The 17,230-nt window shown below is 39.3% G+C and overlaps 1 protein-coding gene across 8 annotated transcripts in view; it reads right to left on the bottom strand.

Moving 5' to 3' along the window:
- Positions 1-7,179: 7,179 nt before the first annotated feature.
- Positions 7,180-17,230, bottom strand: part of dennd2da (DENN/MADD domain containing 2Da) — a 52,048-nt gene continuing 41,997 nt past the window's right edge. For all 8 annotated transcript variants that reach the window (XM_049581684.1, XM_049581683.1, XM_049581681.1 and 5 more), the window contains 7 exons: positions 16,011-16,151; positions 12,135-12,283; positions 10,855-11,026; positions 10,696-10,746; positions 10,511-10,592; positions 10,172-10,417; positions 7,180-7,517 (listed from right to left, as the gene is read on the bottom strand). In XM_049581684.1, the coding sequence (XP_049437641.1) occupies positions 7,450-7,517; positions 10,172-10,417; positions 10,511-10,592; positions 10,696-10,746; positions 10,855-11,026; positions 12,135-12,283; positions 16,011-16,151 (909 nt within the window). In that variant the 3' untranslated portion in view covers positions 7,180-7,449. The remainder of the gene's footprint in view (positions 7,518-10,171; positions 10,418-10,510; positions 10,593-10,695; positions 10,747-10,854; positions 11,027-12,134; positions 12,284-16,010; positions 16,152-17,230) is intronic.

The raw sequence follows: 17,230 nt of genomic DNA on the forward strand, positions 1-17,230 counted from the left end.
CAAAAAATATTTTGCCAGATAAAATCTGTGGATCACTTCAAATGACACTTCTTTTACCTTATCTAATAGGAGAAACTGTCACTAACAAAATCACTCCAATGAAATGGTGTTGCAGGAACACAGACCATGCTGTCCTGAAACAAAGCCCTTATTCTGTAGTTCATACCTTTACAAAAAGAAAAGCAAACTTTGCCTCATGGAGACTGAAATGGATCAGGGGGTGATACTGTCAAAGGCGAAAAGTAGTATCTCCCTCTCCTACTCCTCTTCCTTCTTCATGTGCCTACTTGTGTGACATATTTCTTGTACTTACAATTAGTGTTTGGAAGTTTATCAGAGCTCATCTGGATACACTTGATTAATTGGAGACATCCCATCGCTCATACAAATAGGCCACTGTGCACTGCACAGTTGTGCTCAGGTGAACTGTTGGAACAAATATGTATGATTAACCACATAGTATTTCAGTTACAGGAGCTGAGGACTAATAAAATGAATAAACTGAAGTCTTTTGAAGCACATCCAGTGTATATATAAAAAATACAAAGCAGATTATTTCCAGTGGCTTCTTTGTGATAAGACAAATATTTTCAATAGTGGAACATTGTTCTCTAAATATTGGATGAAATGGTATAATATTCAATATTCATCTTGACAGTGTTAGATAAGCGACTTTATGCTTATTAGTCCCATCAAAGGGAACAGATTGTTAGTATTATACGATAACCATCTGCAGACGTTCTGCCTAGGGATGCGCAATATTGGATTTTGTGCCGATATCCGATATGCTGATATGTAACAACTCATTTGACCGGGAGCCAATACCAAAAGCGATATATCCACTTTCTTCCCAACCTACTTTTAGTGATCATCAAGTCCATTCTGTAGTGGCATTAACATCATATTCCGCATGCATAGTCTTATTGTGATGGCCCACCAGCAGATGGAGGCATGAAATACTTTTCAATGTATGCAATATTTATTTATTGTGCAAAATACAAAAAATCATGTTGGCCAATGCTGATAGTTCATTTTGAAGCCGATACCGATGACACACCCATATTATCAGCATGTTAGCTGATTACGTAATTTTCTTTTTAAAGCCAATATCAGGCGATACTATCGTGCAACCCTGGTTCTGCCATAACTTTACTGAATCCAGCATATCATCAAATAACATATTCATGTCCGCTGATTACTGTTAGTCCAAAAACTAGCCCCAATTCTGCCAAGAAACAGCTGGACTGGCGTGGGGCAGTAGATGGTGGTAAATTGTGAGACACTCTTAGTTCTGAAAGCTGCTTTGAGGCTGTATTAGGAAAAGTGCGCATCAAGTGTGGGTTAAATGAATACTTCACCCACACAGTAACCATTTGTATGACAATTACTCACTGTGTGTTACATTCAAATCATGAAGAAAACTTTGTTTTTATTGCATGAATCCATGGTGAACAGAGAATCCAAAAAAGGTGAACATTCTTCAAGAACTGAAATACATGTAAATGGGGACCGGACTGCATTTTGACAACAGCAAAACTATATAAAACATCCATTACTCTTACACAACTCACGCAGTACAATCCAAGTCTCATTAACTAGTCGTATGCTCAATACTTCCCTAACATATGACTTGTCACTAAAACATTACAATGTATAACACATCAGTGCAAACAGTCTCATGCATGGTTGAGTAGCATGCGTGGGCCCGTGCATGCATTTGAACTCTGCTTGTGCAGAGATGATACGCATGTGTGTGCTCAGGCACATGTAGGCAGATGTGTTTTCTTTACCTAACCCTTACCCAGTGGTGTTACAGTACTTAAGTGTTATGTTATGTTTGGGGAGGATACATTCTTGAGTTTTTATATTTCTATCATCTGTCACTTTTACTCCACTACATTTCCTAAATAAAATGTACTCTTTTACTCCAACATATTTCTCCTAAGCACCTTTGTTACTTTCTACAAAATAGAGAAGGAATGGAGAGACGAATGCAGGAATGGGAGGGAAGGAAAAATTCTGCTACTCTAACTTCATTTTCGACATTTCGACTTAATTCTCGTAATACAAATTTTAAAAAAATTCTCCTCCTCACTTTTTTGTCCTCATAATCTGCCATAGTCCTCCAGCTCTTCCATTTTGCAAAATACAAGAGGCTTTAGCTAACTAGTGGATGACAGCTTGCGCCGTCATGGTTTGCCATCTGTGCTGCAGGACCATTACTTTGCACAAATGTTGACAGATAATATTACATTCAAATGGTCCATCTATCATTTGATTGCATGCTTTATGTAGTTTGTGTCCTATAACTGTATTTCACATTTGGATGTAGTATGTAGTTTGGCTCTGTAAATGTGTTACCACGGCTGACCTATCACAATTAGATAAATCCCCCCAGTGTCCAATCAGGAAATGACTAAATGTTAAGGTTACATTTTGTATGATGCCCATATCTATAATGCATTATAAACATACTTATTATGTGTTATAATCTGCTTTAGTACTTTATATTTATAGTTACAGTATAGGTACTCATAATATTTATAATTCCTCTTTTTATTATTATTATTATTTTTGGGCTTTTTGCCTTTAATGAACAGGACAGAGTGAAATGTTGTGAGAGAGAGAGAGAGAGCGGAGGGTGACATGCAGCAAATGGTTGCAAGCCAGAGTCGAACCTGCGACCGCTGCAGCGAGGCATTGCCTCTGTACATGGGGCGCCGGCACTATCCACTACACTACCGACGCCCCTATTTATAATTCTTTGTAACAATAATCATAACATACTATAAAACATAATGACTTCTGAGGTCAACAATCATAATAATGCATAAATGCTAGTCCCTCACTGACATTTTCTGGCAATATATTCCACATTGAGCAACATAGAAGCTGAAAGCACTGTCATCATGTTTAGTTCTGACTATTACCAGTGATCCAAAACCAGTCAACCACAGAGGTCTGCGCAGTTCATACTGGGTCAGAGGATCTGACAAATATGTCGGGCCTAAACCAATCAGGGATTACTGGACAAGAAGTAGAATTTTGAAGTTGACTGTGTAAGAACCTGGTAGCCAGTGTAGTGATCTAAGAACTGGAGTTAAATGCTGAGCCTTTCATGTTACAACCCTGGCAGCAGCATTACGGATCAGCTGAAGCTCCCTTATTGCTGCCTTGGACAGATGCAGGAACAGTCCATTGCAGTAATCTAGCCTGCTAGAAATAAAAGCATGTGCAATTATGATTTGACATCAAGTCTTTGATTCTTGAGCTATTTTTAAGGTAATAGAAGATCCCCTAGATCTACTTTGTTGGAACCAATCCAGCAGCATCCATAGAAGTTGCAGGAGAGAACCAAGAACTAATGTTACTGAGCACCAGTTGAAAAAATAATACCAAAGATAACTTTGTTTGCATCAAAAACTATGCGGTGGTCAACAAAAACAAATTGCAATATGCAAAATAAGTGGATTGAAAATTACAGATCTTAGAAACTTGTTTGAACAAATAAGGAGAAAGTCAGTCTTGATGTGGGACTTGACTCAGAACTTGTTAGTCTTGACTTGAGACTTGATTCAGGATTTGAGTGTGAAGACTTGAGACTTACTTGTGACTTGCAAAACAATGACTTGGTCCTACCTTTGTAACAAACTCTATGTAGGGAGGGGTTTGGGATGGATCAAACAAACACAGGACTTTCACCCAGGACAGCATTCTTTGTGTCCTGTGTGAAACCAAAAGTCAGTGTTGAATTATTTCAGCTCATTCACGCGTTCATTTGCCGTAACCGCTTATCTGGTTAAGGGTCGCAGAGGGGCTGGAGCTTATCCCAGCTGACACTGGGTGAGAGGCAGGGTACGGGTTGCCAGACTATCACAGGGCTGACACATAGAGACAGACAACTATTCATGCTCACATTCACACCTACGATCAATTTAGAGTCAACCATTGTCTTTGGACTGTGGGAGAAAGCCGGAGTACCCAATGAGAACCCATGCTGACTCGGAAAGAAGATGCAAACTTTGCACAGAAGGGCTCCCCCACCCCCCGGGGTTCAAACCCTCCAACTAGAGTTCAAACCAGGAACCCTCTTGCTGTGAGGTGACAATGCTAACCACTGTACCATCATGCTGCCTTACTTCTTTTAACTATGTTAGTTAACTTACATCTCTAAGTAACGTAATTATTTTAACACAAACCGTGATCTTTTCCTAAACCTAATCAAGTAGTTTTGGTGCCTAAACCTCTCTAAGATGCTGTTCTCTGAAATGTTCCTTCTGTTTTGTAAATTTGTTTTGTGTAGTTACGTTTTGCACTTTTTGGCCACCACATTTGACATTTCCAACTGTGAAAAGTGGTGTAAGTGAACCCCTGGTGTAACTTAACTTGAATGAGCTCAGTAGAAGCAGTGGCTCTCACTGCTCCTTCTGCCCTGCTCCTGACCACTCGTAGTGCTTGTGTAAATTTAGTAAAGCACATAAATATTACTTGTCACTATTGGCAATTACAATTTTAATTCATACTGCGCTCTGTTATGTACACAATACACAGACGCCTTTGAAACACATAATCTAAACATGACAAAATATTAAAAATATAACACATTTAGTTAAATTAGTTGGCAATTAGCAGGTTTAAGATCCAGATTAGGTTCATGATTGTGAATTATCTATGTAAATCGACTCAATAGATTACTCGTTCTTTCTACATGTTGAATGATGATAATAAAAATATCCGTAAGGACAGCCGGATCACAGCCTCTTCGGCCTTCGGCTGTTCCCACTTCATTCAAAACCCCACAAATGAATCTTCTGTTTGTTTGGTGGCCGCTGTATTTTTGTGTGTGTGCTTATAGGCCATAAGGTGAACGCAGTTATCGTTTCATCTTGTTCCGACATCTGGGGACTACACGATCTTTACATCATAAAAAAGATCGATACATGTTCAGCTAATCAGCGGGAGTTCGTAGCTCATAACCCCGCAAGAGTCCTGTGATCGGGGTCATAATTCGGCACTTGTTCTGTCTGAACGTAATGGTCTGTTCCGCCTGAGCGTTATTTGCTGGGTCGGTGGTGAAGTGGTGCACATGACTCGTGCTATGGACGGGCAGACAGCTACGTATCTAAAACAGGTAATACATCTGGCTACATCTTTCCCACATCAAATATCCGTGATCACCTACACCCGCGTGCGTAAAAGCGCACACAATTCCGTGTCCTCTCACCGCGGATGCTGTGATTTGATGGCCCGGTGCTCATTGTAGCCCACTCTTAGATGTCGGAGCGGAAATCAGTTTCTGTGAGACTTTCTGATTCACCTTACGGCCTATTATGCGTTTCTTTCCCTCCAGTTTCATATCAAACCATTTACGCTTCACCTCTGACATGGTTCTTTGTACCACGGAGACAACATTAACAGCATCTGTTACCTCCCTCCAGGCCTTCGCTTTGCCTGTCCCTGTCACACCACTACTAACTGAAGAAAATAAAATGTTTTTTCTTAAGTCCACTTCACCCAAAATTATTTCGATCTCTGCTTCGGAAAAATTCTTTTTTCTTTCTCTCTCTTTCTTTGTTTGCGCCATGACTGACAGGTCGACTGGATGCACCTACACCTCCTTATATGGTGGTCATTGGCTGTTCATGGGCGGGGATTTATGCTAATTGCTGATTACCGGGAGCGCGCTGTCACTTTACGATGGATTGGCATTCATGATTATACACACGTGTTTACGATCAAATCTGAGTTTCCCACGGCGGTCCTGAATCCGGAGTAGGTTTTTAGTAGAGTAGGCTTTTATGTGCAAATCTTCACACAGATTTACTCACTTTTCATCAGTGAGACCCAGAGTCTTTAAAAAGGCTCTATGATGTTAGACTTATTTGTTGGAGCCTCCACTGAACACTGCAGTGTTAAATTTGTTGACGAAAACTTTGACCATTTTTTTTAGCAACAACCTTTTTTTCATGATGAAACCAAGACAATGACAATATAAAAATAGATCTTGATAATAAAAACTAAGACGAAATCTGTTTCCTTTCCAAGCAGTCACTGGCTGCTGAACTTCACAGCTGATTCCAACAGGACTCCACTCAGTCCAGACTGTCTCGAGATAGTTTATGGGTTGATGCTTTTTGAAAGGCAGGTAGGAGATTCAGTTATCTTTGAGTGTAGCTATGCTAAAAGTAAACAGTCTGAACTCAGATCAGTTGTCTCTGACAGAGATTAAAGTTTAGTTTTAGTCACCAACTCTGTCAGAGACTTTTAACCTCCAGACTAACATGTTGCAGATTAATAAAGAATTCAGGCTTTAATAAAGTTATTCTTAACAGTGAGATAGATAAGTCAGAGTTTACAGTGAACCTGGGTACAAATCCTCTCAGATTAGTTATTTGTGGTGTCAAAGTTTTTGAGAGCATAAACAGAGATGATGTTAAGCTTTTCAGATCTTGACCAGTAAGTGTGGGCTTGTAAATCACACCTTATACCTGTGAAACACTGCTGGAGAAATGACAGTTTCTAAGTGTGTGGAAATTATTTGTAGTTGTAGAAAAAAAAAACGTGTAAATATTATTTTTACATAACCTGTCACCTTGATTCTAATTTCTGATACATGAATTAGCCTCACTGGATTACTTTAAAGATTAAAAACATATAAAAAATATAATGACAAAAAGTTGACTAAAACGTGTCTCAAGACTAAGACTAAATCTAAAATGGTAGTCAAAATTAACACTGGAATACTGGTGCTGTTCACAGTGTATGAGGGGCCCGGCAGCTTATTTTGCCCTGCATGACAGGTTAATCTGACCATACCCTTAGAACAGTGTTAACCATTAAAACAAGCGAATTTAGCATGCAGAGCCACCTTTGATTTTACTTAATTTTGCCCTTTTGTAATTGTATCAGTATTTGGCATATATACCCAGTTAGATATTAGGGAACGCAGACAGTTATTATATAACTTTTGGACTGGACTGCTCTGTGACATTTCTTGCATTTTTGTTTATTAGAAAGGAAGGAGCTTCTAGGTTTTTTGTTAGTCACGTCAGTTACAAATAAAAAAGAAACAAAGACTGAAAAACGAAAGAATGAAAAGAATCAATAAACAGGGTGTTAACAGGTACAAAAGGCTTCCAGTCACTGGGGCCTGGCTGACGAAAAATCAGAGACTGTAGGTGCTTTGACTTAAAAAAGTAGTCTTTATTTGAAATGATTTTCCTGCTCATCAGCGACAGACTGTGGCCACAGGCTGAGAACCAACATGTGGAACTGAATTCTTTTATTCTGCCAGTGTATCACAGAGTAGCAGCAAAGTAGCCATACAGTAATTCACACATTGGTACATATTTAAAAACCAAACTGACATAGGACATTAAACTCACAGTGCAACATTCACATCTTTTCCTATGATATCTTTTATATACAACCAGGGTCCCACGCTGAGACCTAGTGTTTCTTTGCCTTGTCCCTTTTCTTCTTCTCTTGGTATTCAACGATCTTTCTGTGAAATATTCCTGCAAGACAGAAGGACAGGAGCTTAAGTTAGTGTGCTGTAAAAACACTGCGTTGTTTCAACAAGAGCTCAAGTTACAAGACTCAGTAACTTATGATAGTAAAATATGAAATGGTTCTAAACATGATAATTAGACAATTTTGGTTGAGTAGACTTGAAATTTATTAAATTACATTTGCAAAACAACTACATTAAATTACATGCTGATGATAAATATGAGCGGGTTTAGTGTAGGTATAATTGTACAAGTTAGAATTTTCACACTTCACACTTGTGATTTGAATCAAACACTCATTGGTGTAGGAACTGATGTTGCAAGTTGTTATGGTGGTTGAGTTCATTAAAGAAAGGGCACAAATAGTTCTAGCTAAATTCTATTGCCTTTGTTTTGGTGTTGAGGGTAACAAAGTGATAATATCTGGGTGCTGGGTGTGTGAGGACAGAGTCATGGGGAGTTAAATGAGGTCAGTTTTTGTCTGCCCGCATGCCTTAATGTAAGAATCTCTTGCAGTAGCATTCTGATAACCTTATTTGGCTCATATGACTGTGTCAAGCTGGGACTGTTTATTAGCCTGATTGGGTTACATTGTATTGATTTAGTGAACGCGAGCCAGTGTTTCCCCCTAGAACAGGGGTAGGCAACCTGTGGCTCCGGAGCCACATGTGGCTCTTTAGCCCCTGTCCAGGGGCTCCTTTAGCCTTTGAGAAAAGAATTCTATGGAAATTCATTCTATGAATCCAAATGTTGCTGAACCTCGATAGCAGTGGCTGGTTAGCTATGGATGCCAAATCCAAAAAAGTAAATTGAATAAAATAGAGAATGTAGTAGTGTGTGGACAGATTTGTTTGCTCTCACTGCCAGCTCTGCAAAATTTAAGTACCAAATAATCATAAATAGTGCCCTGCACAGTGGCCACCTTGTGGTAAAACATATTAACAAATGCTTATTTAGACCATAAGTATACGCTAATTTAGACTTAATAGGCTATTTACCTTGATTATAAGGCTCAAACATGTTTTGCGGCTCCACACAGAGTTTTTCAAATTATTCTTGGTCAAAAATGGCTCTTTTAATGGCAAAGGTTGCAGACCCCTGATCTAGAGGGTTCAGATCCTCCTTACTCCTGGGCTGTCATTGGTCCTCTGATTTTTAAACTGGTAAAGCAGTTAAAGATTAGTTGACTACCCTAACCACTATTTTATCGAATATCCTAAAGATGATTTTTTATTACTCGATTGATACAACACTTAAATAATCCAAAAATAAATAACGAAAACTTATCTCATAAATATTTAAGTATTTTATTTGATCATCTTCTCTTAAAACAATGACAACAGCAGCATATTTTAAAATTACTCTAATTTCTTTGTCACTGTTGTGTTATGATCATAATACAAATAATAATAATAATAGTAGGCCCTATATGTCAGATAGCTGTTCAGAAAGCACTGGACCTCAAATTCAAAGCATTGCTGTAACATATATTAATTTAATCACAGCATATGAGAGCAATCCTTTCCTTGAACAGCTGCTGCAGTTGTTCTCCTGTGAGTCCTTTTCACTTTGTAGGCGAGGTTTTCAGCTGCAGCTTGTTCTCTGGAGGAACCCATGCTTTCCCTGGGTGCAGCCTACTTTATTGTGACGTGCCGACGCATGTTTTGCAAATCAATGTATTTTCGTAATCCAGGACCTTGATTAAGTCGATGAACTGACGCACCCCTACCTGATAGTTGTGACTACCATAATGCATGAAGTTGGTGGTCGGGAGGTTGGTTAACACATATGTAATTATGACAGTTAGTTTGGCATTCACTCTCTGCAGAAGCACCTCCACTTCACTACAAAACTTTTTTTTGTTTTTCAGTCTTTGGAGTCTGGTGCTTCACCCCCTTTAGACGTTCTGTCAGGCAGTCTAGTTTTAATTCTCTCAACTTTTCTTCTTCAGTCTCTGTGTTTGCACACGGCTCTGCAGTCTCGTGCCCTTTCATGGATTTGCAGGGAGTTATGCTCATTAGGGTACATGCAAGTGGTACATGCTGTCATTTTACGTGGACAGTGGGATTCATCATGATAAAAACATAGATGTGAACAATTCTACTGTTTAATAATATGTTGTGAATCTGATGTAGACTTTTCTTAAGCCTTTTTTTAAGAACAAATTTAAGAAAAAAACTTATTGGTGAATGAGACCCAATGTTTTTTGGGCTGCATACTGACTGTTTTCAGAATACTCCATTTTGTGAATTTTATAAGGGGAATATGCGACATACTCAAAACCTGATTAGAGTTAGGATGTATATGGGACACAACTACTCCTCCTTCATCAGGCCTCACTGTTGCACTGCTATTTTCTAGTCAGTCAAGTTTTAATCCTTGTTGAAGAGGTTCCAGAGAAGAAGTGAGTTATGTAATGATTGCAATTTGGAGATTGCTCTGATAGACAATTACTCGACTAATTCTTGAATTGATGTTCTGAGAAAACTGAGCTGTGACAGATTCACTGAGGCTGAAGTTTACTGAAGCTGATAGGTGACAGCAGACCTACATAAAATCTGGACCTGGATCATATCTGTGACTCGGGTTATTTTGTGTGTGTGTGTGTGTGTGTGTGTGTGTGTGTGTGTGTGTGTGTGTGAAATGTTCCCTGTCCTCACCTTGCTGCGGTCCAGGCTGCTGCTGCTCCACCTCCTGGATAAACAGGTCAAACATCTGCGTCTGGATGAACTTTTTGACAAAGTGTCGAGTGGTCTTGGACTCAATGGCCTTGTAGAAACTTCTCTTTTCAAACACCCCCTGCTCTCCAGCATGGCCGTATTTCACATACGAGCTGTAATGGCCGACTGTTTTCACAAAGAAGTGCAGGAAGGCTTCTGACACCACCCGGTTCATCTCCTCCACCGCTGAGACAAAATACAGAAAACATTTGATGATGGAACTATATTTCAGCTCCTAAATGATTCACCTGTGTTTGACTTTGGTTGCACTATACTCACTTGATGCTTTTTGTCTGTTACTTAGTGACTCTAGTATTTCAGTTTGGAGCTTCGGGGGCAGAATAGAACTTTCATCACCTATCTGGAAATGCAACATTTTGCAATTGTACACATTAAATGGGTGTTTCCTCTAAATTTCAAAATTAGAATTATTTACTCAAACAATTTATTGATATAGCACTTACTGAAACAATGAAAGTCTTCTTTTTATCCTCAGATAAGTCCACCGCCAGCAGCTGTGTGACAGAAAATAACAGAATCAGGAGGTCACATATTCTGTACAAGTTGAGCAAAGTTTTGGTTGCTTATGAAGATGTTTTGTTGTGTTGTCCATGATAACTCACATCCCCCTGGTCAGTGACCAAGTCCAGCAGGTGTTTCTGAACTCCCAGCAGGTACGGGGTGGGAGCCATCACTACATCAATCAAGATTTCCGGAACAATGGAGATCAAGGTGTGCTGCCAGGTGAAGGGGTAAAGGAGGGCTGCTACTGCATGAATGACCTGGGATAACGTGCTGTAGAGACACAACAGAGCTGATTTTAGAACTGGTTCTAACCTAACTGTTCAAGTTTGATGGGCCAATCTGTTTGATCACAAACTCAAGTTTTTTTCAGTTCTTCCTTTTATTTGTGTTCCTTCAATATCAATGCCATGCCAGTGACTGTTACACCTGAACACTTTCTCACTGTCACCAGATCAGTCAATCAGCTTTCAAAACCTCTTCAAGATACATTTAAACTCATTTAAGACTGATTTGTGGACACAAGATAAGTGTGTTCATTAAAGCTTTGCAGGTAAATATAACTGTAAGTAGTGTATTTATGTGGTCCAGTGCAGAGGTAGGTTATATGCAGGAGGGTGGTTATTAGAGAGAGTTAGATTAATCTACATATTGCCAACAGGTAAGTATAAATATAACATAAAAAGAAAATACTAGGTTCAGGGGATGGTTTAAAGATTTGTAACACTGGATATGTGGACTTCTGCGCAGAACAGCTTGATTCATTTTGACAAAAATAATCAAAAGATGGATAAATGGAATGAGATGAAATGTTTGTGGCAATCATGACCTCCCAAACTCAAATTTAAGACTATATCATGACTTTGAAGAAAAACTAATCAGTTCATCCTTAAGTCCAAGAGAAAATTTTTGCCAAATTTTAAGAAATTCCCTTAAGGCATCTCGTGCTCATGAGAGTGGGATGGACGGAAAGACAGAAAGACAGACAGACGAACTGAAAACATAATGCCTCTGGCCACAGCTATCACCAGAATGGAGGCATAAAAATGATGAGCAAAACAACTCAAAACAGTATTGGAAAAGTATCTGCTGAAGAAGTAGAGCTGCAACGAACAATTACTTTTATCAATTAATTTGTTGATTAGTTTTGATTCACAGATTAATTGATTTTAGCCACAACAGAGCCAGAAAATATTGATAAAATCCATCAATATTTTTACAGTCCATTACAGTTTTTCAAAGCTGAAGGTGACTCTTACTCATGTCATCTAGACAGTCCTAACATTTGCTCTGACCTGTTGGTTTGGTGTGAAAAACAAAAACTTGGGTAGGTCTCCATTGCATCTATACATGTGTGAGTGTACAGGTGAGTGTGTATTACCCCAGTTCATCAGCAATGAAAACGATCCGTCTCTCCAAGACAGCGGCAGCAAACACCAGTAACACCTCGTCGTCTGTCAGGCAGCCGAACAGCGTTGCAAAGTTTACATGCTCCAGCCAGGAATCCAGTGGCCGGGTCAGTCTGATGATCTAGTGGAGAGTCACTACTGTCATGAATATGTCAACAGTGGTACCAGCATGTCATCACTCAACTGACGAGGCACTGACTTGTCTCTCTTACTACACCCCTGTCTGGTTCTGAAGGCACCAAGCCTTACTTAGCATTCAAGGAAGGGATGAGGTGGTTTCAGTGCTTTTCATGATTTCTTTCTTCCACTTCACATTTTGGTACATATTAGAGCAACACCTTCACTGCCATTATGAACACAGCTAGAGAACCCTGTCTTTGTCCTTCCTTCACCCTGAGGGTTGGTCACTGTTACTATAGCTAAAACAGTGGCCAGCATGAATACTGGATATGACTGTTGAAATGTGGTATGCAGCCTGAGTGTTAAGCTTCTGCTTTGAGGCAAAGATTAGGAAACACAGAACAGGTTCAGACACAGCTCCACATAAACACACCCGCCTGGAGGATCTCACTATATGAAGTCACTGACTTACATTGCACTCATGCTGTGTGTCAGCACGTGTTGTTCTTGAGGGGGGTTTTTTGTTTTGGTTTTTTGAAGAAGAACTGGGGACCCTTGTTCTATTTTCAGAGTTCTTTGGAAGTTAATAATAAGGCTGCCCTGTCTAAAGTAATGACTATCTGCTTAATGTTGGCTTTTTATGTCACTGAATATAGTTGCATTTCCTTAATGCAGCTTGGCTGAAGTCCCAGCACATGTTGGGACATCCTCTAGATTACTGTGGAGGGAGATCTTATTATGTAAGGCTGTCTGAAATCTCTGATATACATGTGTCCTGTATTTCAGCTCAATCAGCTGCAAAACAGGCTGCTGTGTAATCCTTGTGGGCAACTAAGCACCCTCAGTGTACGTCCACTTAAAGTGGTTGTTTTTGCCTCTGACTGCATCAGATTGTTATTCTAAGTGTCTGACAACATCGCTGAAAGGATCCCTACAGAGGTCAATCTTTTTATTAAAGAGTAAGATCCCTTTTGATTAACCAGAAAAAGACCCGCAATTGCTATCATCAAACTCACCGGACTCCATTTAAATGAACGGCGAGTTTATCATTGTAAAACACACTTTACTCAAAGTCAACAGAAGCAAAATAAACTCACAAAAACTGTACTGTGCCAACAATCACCAAGTCTGGCTTGGTTGAGATAAACCCTTCATTCATCCTGTCAGATGTGAAAATATGCTGGCTCTGATCTATCTCTGTAGGGATCAGTCCCATAATATAAGACACTTAATAACAATCTGAGAATAACAATCTGAGCCTGTCAGTGGGAAAAACAAACAACCTTAGTGGACGCACATTGACGGTGCTCAATTTCCCACAGGAATTACATAACAGCCTGTTTCGCCACTGCTAGCTGCAGTGGTCTTGCCTAATACTAAACCAATTTCAAAAATTGGTCACTTAGGCACAAAATAAGGCAAATAGGGTCTAGGTTGGAAAATATCAAAGATACCAAAGTATAATAAAAAACCAGAAGGGATGAATTATTTATCATTACAGTACATAAAGCACAGAAAATATACATTATTGTATTTTGTAGCGGTATATAACAAAAATTCATGATATAATCAATTAAATCAATGATCCAGTGGCATGAAATGATGGATTGATTAACTGATAAAAATGACTTCCCAGCTCTGTACACAACAGTAGTGACAGTGTTTGCTGCTGGTCTTATTGGTGCTGCGTGAAACACCACAACAAAGCCTCCTGCAGCACTATCCCACTTTGAGATGATAGTTGTATAATGTCTCCTGACAGCCCACAATCACATACAGAAACATTTTAGTACTAACATTACTACCTACAGCAGGCAAGAGACAAGACTTCAGACTTGCAAATTAAATTTAATTCTTAATACATGATAAGGCCTTTAAATGGAGGAAACTGACTTTAATGCATTTTAAGACTTTTCAGAATTGGCAGATGTCTCGAGTACTGGCTATCAGTTCTAAAACCTCAGAACTGCTGACATAGCTAAAAATAGGTCCAAGTACAGATCACTCAGAACATGATGAAATTAGCATGACTGCACACCATGCTCATCACTAAAAATATTACTCTGCCATGTCCATGGCATTGGAGCTGAATCAAAAAGCAGTAAAAGCAGGCTACAATACTGAGATGAAATGAATTGTTTTGTTGTTAATTTTGATTAATATGGCAAATGGGTTTTTTTTGGTTTTTTTTTTTTGGCAAAACAGCTTTCTTTACTGAATATCATTTATGGTCCTGTTATACTGCAGCTGGACCTCGTCCTTAAAACTACAGGTGCGGGCCTCCCTTTGTGTGCAGCAGTAGGGAGCAAACAGTTTTGTGTGAAAATGTAGTTTGAAAGGCTCAACGTGAAGTTTGTGTGAATGAGTAAAGTTTGTGGATGTAGTAGCTAAATCTGTCAATGGAAAACAGATTTTTTTCAGCAGATATACTGGTTACAACATGGCAGTTTTGTGTTAAATGTATGGTATTTATTTAGTTTGGGAAATCCCACAAACTCTACAAAGCATTAACCTTAGCTCAAGTTGACTGGCTGACTCAGCGAGGACTAGATATCGTTTCTGTTGCTAGGTGTTAGGGTTGGCCTACCTGCTGGAGTAGTAAACTAGAATTCATTGCACAGGAGTCTACTGATGTGACTGCTTGTTTTCCATTTACTAGTCATTTCTATGGAAATGGAGATAACGCTAGCAAAAAGTGTTCTATTTTAAAAGCAAATTGCCCAACAATATAAATATATATATATATATATATATATATATACATATATATATATATATATATATGTATATATATATATATATATATATATTTAAGCAATATCACACAAGAGGGAATGATGTTGTACTGTGATATCGTCACAGTACAACATCACGAGCTCAAGTGTGATATTGCTTTTATACAACAGTTCCAACAGTTAAATAAGCAAGGCCTTATTTGTCTTCCGCCAACAAAAATAGTTCCCTCAGGCCTCCGCTGTCACCGTTGCTATGTAACGCAGACATGGTGCGCCAGGCACTTACTCTTTATACACATTTATCTGCACGTTTCCATTAATTATGCAGCCGGTGAAATAAGTCTCTGGTGACTGCATGGTGGACTGTGGCTTCACAGGCACAGCCGACTCTGCCTTCTGATCTGACAGTATGTTGCTTTTCTCCAAGTCATTGAGCTCCGCTGATGAAACACTGACAAACCTGGATGTGTGCTCAGATGGATTCAGCTTCTCCTCTCCCTCATCTTCCTCTGATGACCACTCATAGTTCAATTCAAAACTTATTTTAGGAAATAAATCCATATTTTTGGCTGTTTGACAGTGGATGAATTAATTAGCCTACAACGCAACTGCTGACCTAACTGACACTAACCGTCAGTTTTGATTTGATTGTTGATTGCAATCAGCTGTGAGGCGGAGTGATACATACACAGTGAAATAACCGTGATGTTGTACTCCAATATCATCACGGTTTTACTGTCTCTGGACCAATCAGATTGCAGCGCTGGAACTAACTGTTGTATAAATATATATATATATATCTTTTATTTTGTTGGTAACCATTGTATAATTGCAATATGACACTCGAGTAATTATTGCACATAAGTCACAAAAGCATTCATCACACCCTCGTGTAATATTGCTTAACTGGATGCATTTTGGATGACTTTTGATACCAATATCATCAAACTCTAAGTGGACTCTTATGAGCAGTAGGAGTGGTTCTGGTCTGACCTCAGTGCCCGACTCAGGAATGAAGCTCTTAATCTCCACAGTGTTTCCTGGAGCTGGGAATGGAGCCTCCCTCAGCTTCTGCATGAATGGGTAGATCATGGCCATGGAGATCTGCCGCCGCTTCTCCACCTCATCAAATATCTGCACACACACACACACACACACACACACACAGAGTCATGATACAGTACCGATACTTTTTTTAAAATTTTTAAATTCCGAGGGGGAATTCAATTTATCACTCTGTTTGTCAATTACACACAGGTCCAAACACACACGCACAAACTGGACCTATACATGCACTAAGTGGAGAGATGTCAGAATGGGCTGCCCATGACAGGCGCTCCGAGCGATTGGGGGGTTCGGTGCCTTGCTCAGGGGCACCTCGGCAGTGCCCAGGAGGTGAACTGGCACCTCTCCAGCTACCAGTCCATGCTCCATATTTTGGTCAGGACGGGGACTTGAACAGGCAACCCTCCGGTTCCCAACCCAAGTCCCTATGGACTGAGCTACTAATACAACCCAAACTTCTTAATTCTTTTTTAATCCTAATCTATGGCTGTGTTTGGTCTATGTGCTAAATTGTGGCCAAATGGTTACACAGATAGTCAGTGATTGTGTGAACTCCTGGATATTAAATGTTCTGCTATTTTCTGTTGTGGTCCCAGTAATATTTCTTCTTTAAGAAGCTACTGAAGTAGCATATTGCATGACACAGTTATCTGTTTGAGTCAAATGATTGAAGACTGCTGTAATTTAATAAATTCAACATTATTGTTAAAGCACAAACCTGCATCAGACTGTCACTCCTGACGAGACCACCACCCCCGAGATTATGTAACTCCACCCTTAAGGCCTGTGACTCTCTTTATCCTCCTAATCATGTCAGGCAGGACAAAGGGAGGACTGGTGTGGGTGGTATAAGAACTTCTCACCTTTATAATGTTTTACTGGCTTGATCCTGCATGTATTATTTGAAAGTTAACAGATTGTTTTGTGTTTATTTTGCAAAGACTCCTGAATTTAACCAGTTGTTAAAAAGAAAATAAGATTAATGACATAGTGGATGCATTAATGGCAAGAGTTTAATGATAACCTAACTTACTACTATTATTTTTTATTATTATTCTTTAACATTATGCAGAGCTGTAACATTTTACTTTAATGTTCCCTTTAAAATCCGACAACCACCTTAAAACTGTTCACCCACTTTGTCTACA

Source organism: Epinephelus fuscoguttatus, linkage group LG7 (assembly GCF_011397635.1).
Source record: "Epinephelus fuscoguttatus linkage group LG7, E.fuscoguttatus.final_Chr_v1".
Taxonomy (NCBI): Eukaryota; Metazoa; Chordata; class Actinopteri; order Perciformes; family Serranidae; genus Epinephelus; species Epinephelus fuscoguttatus.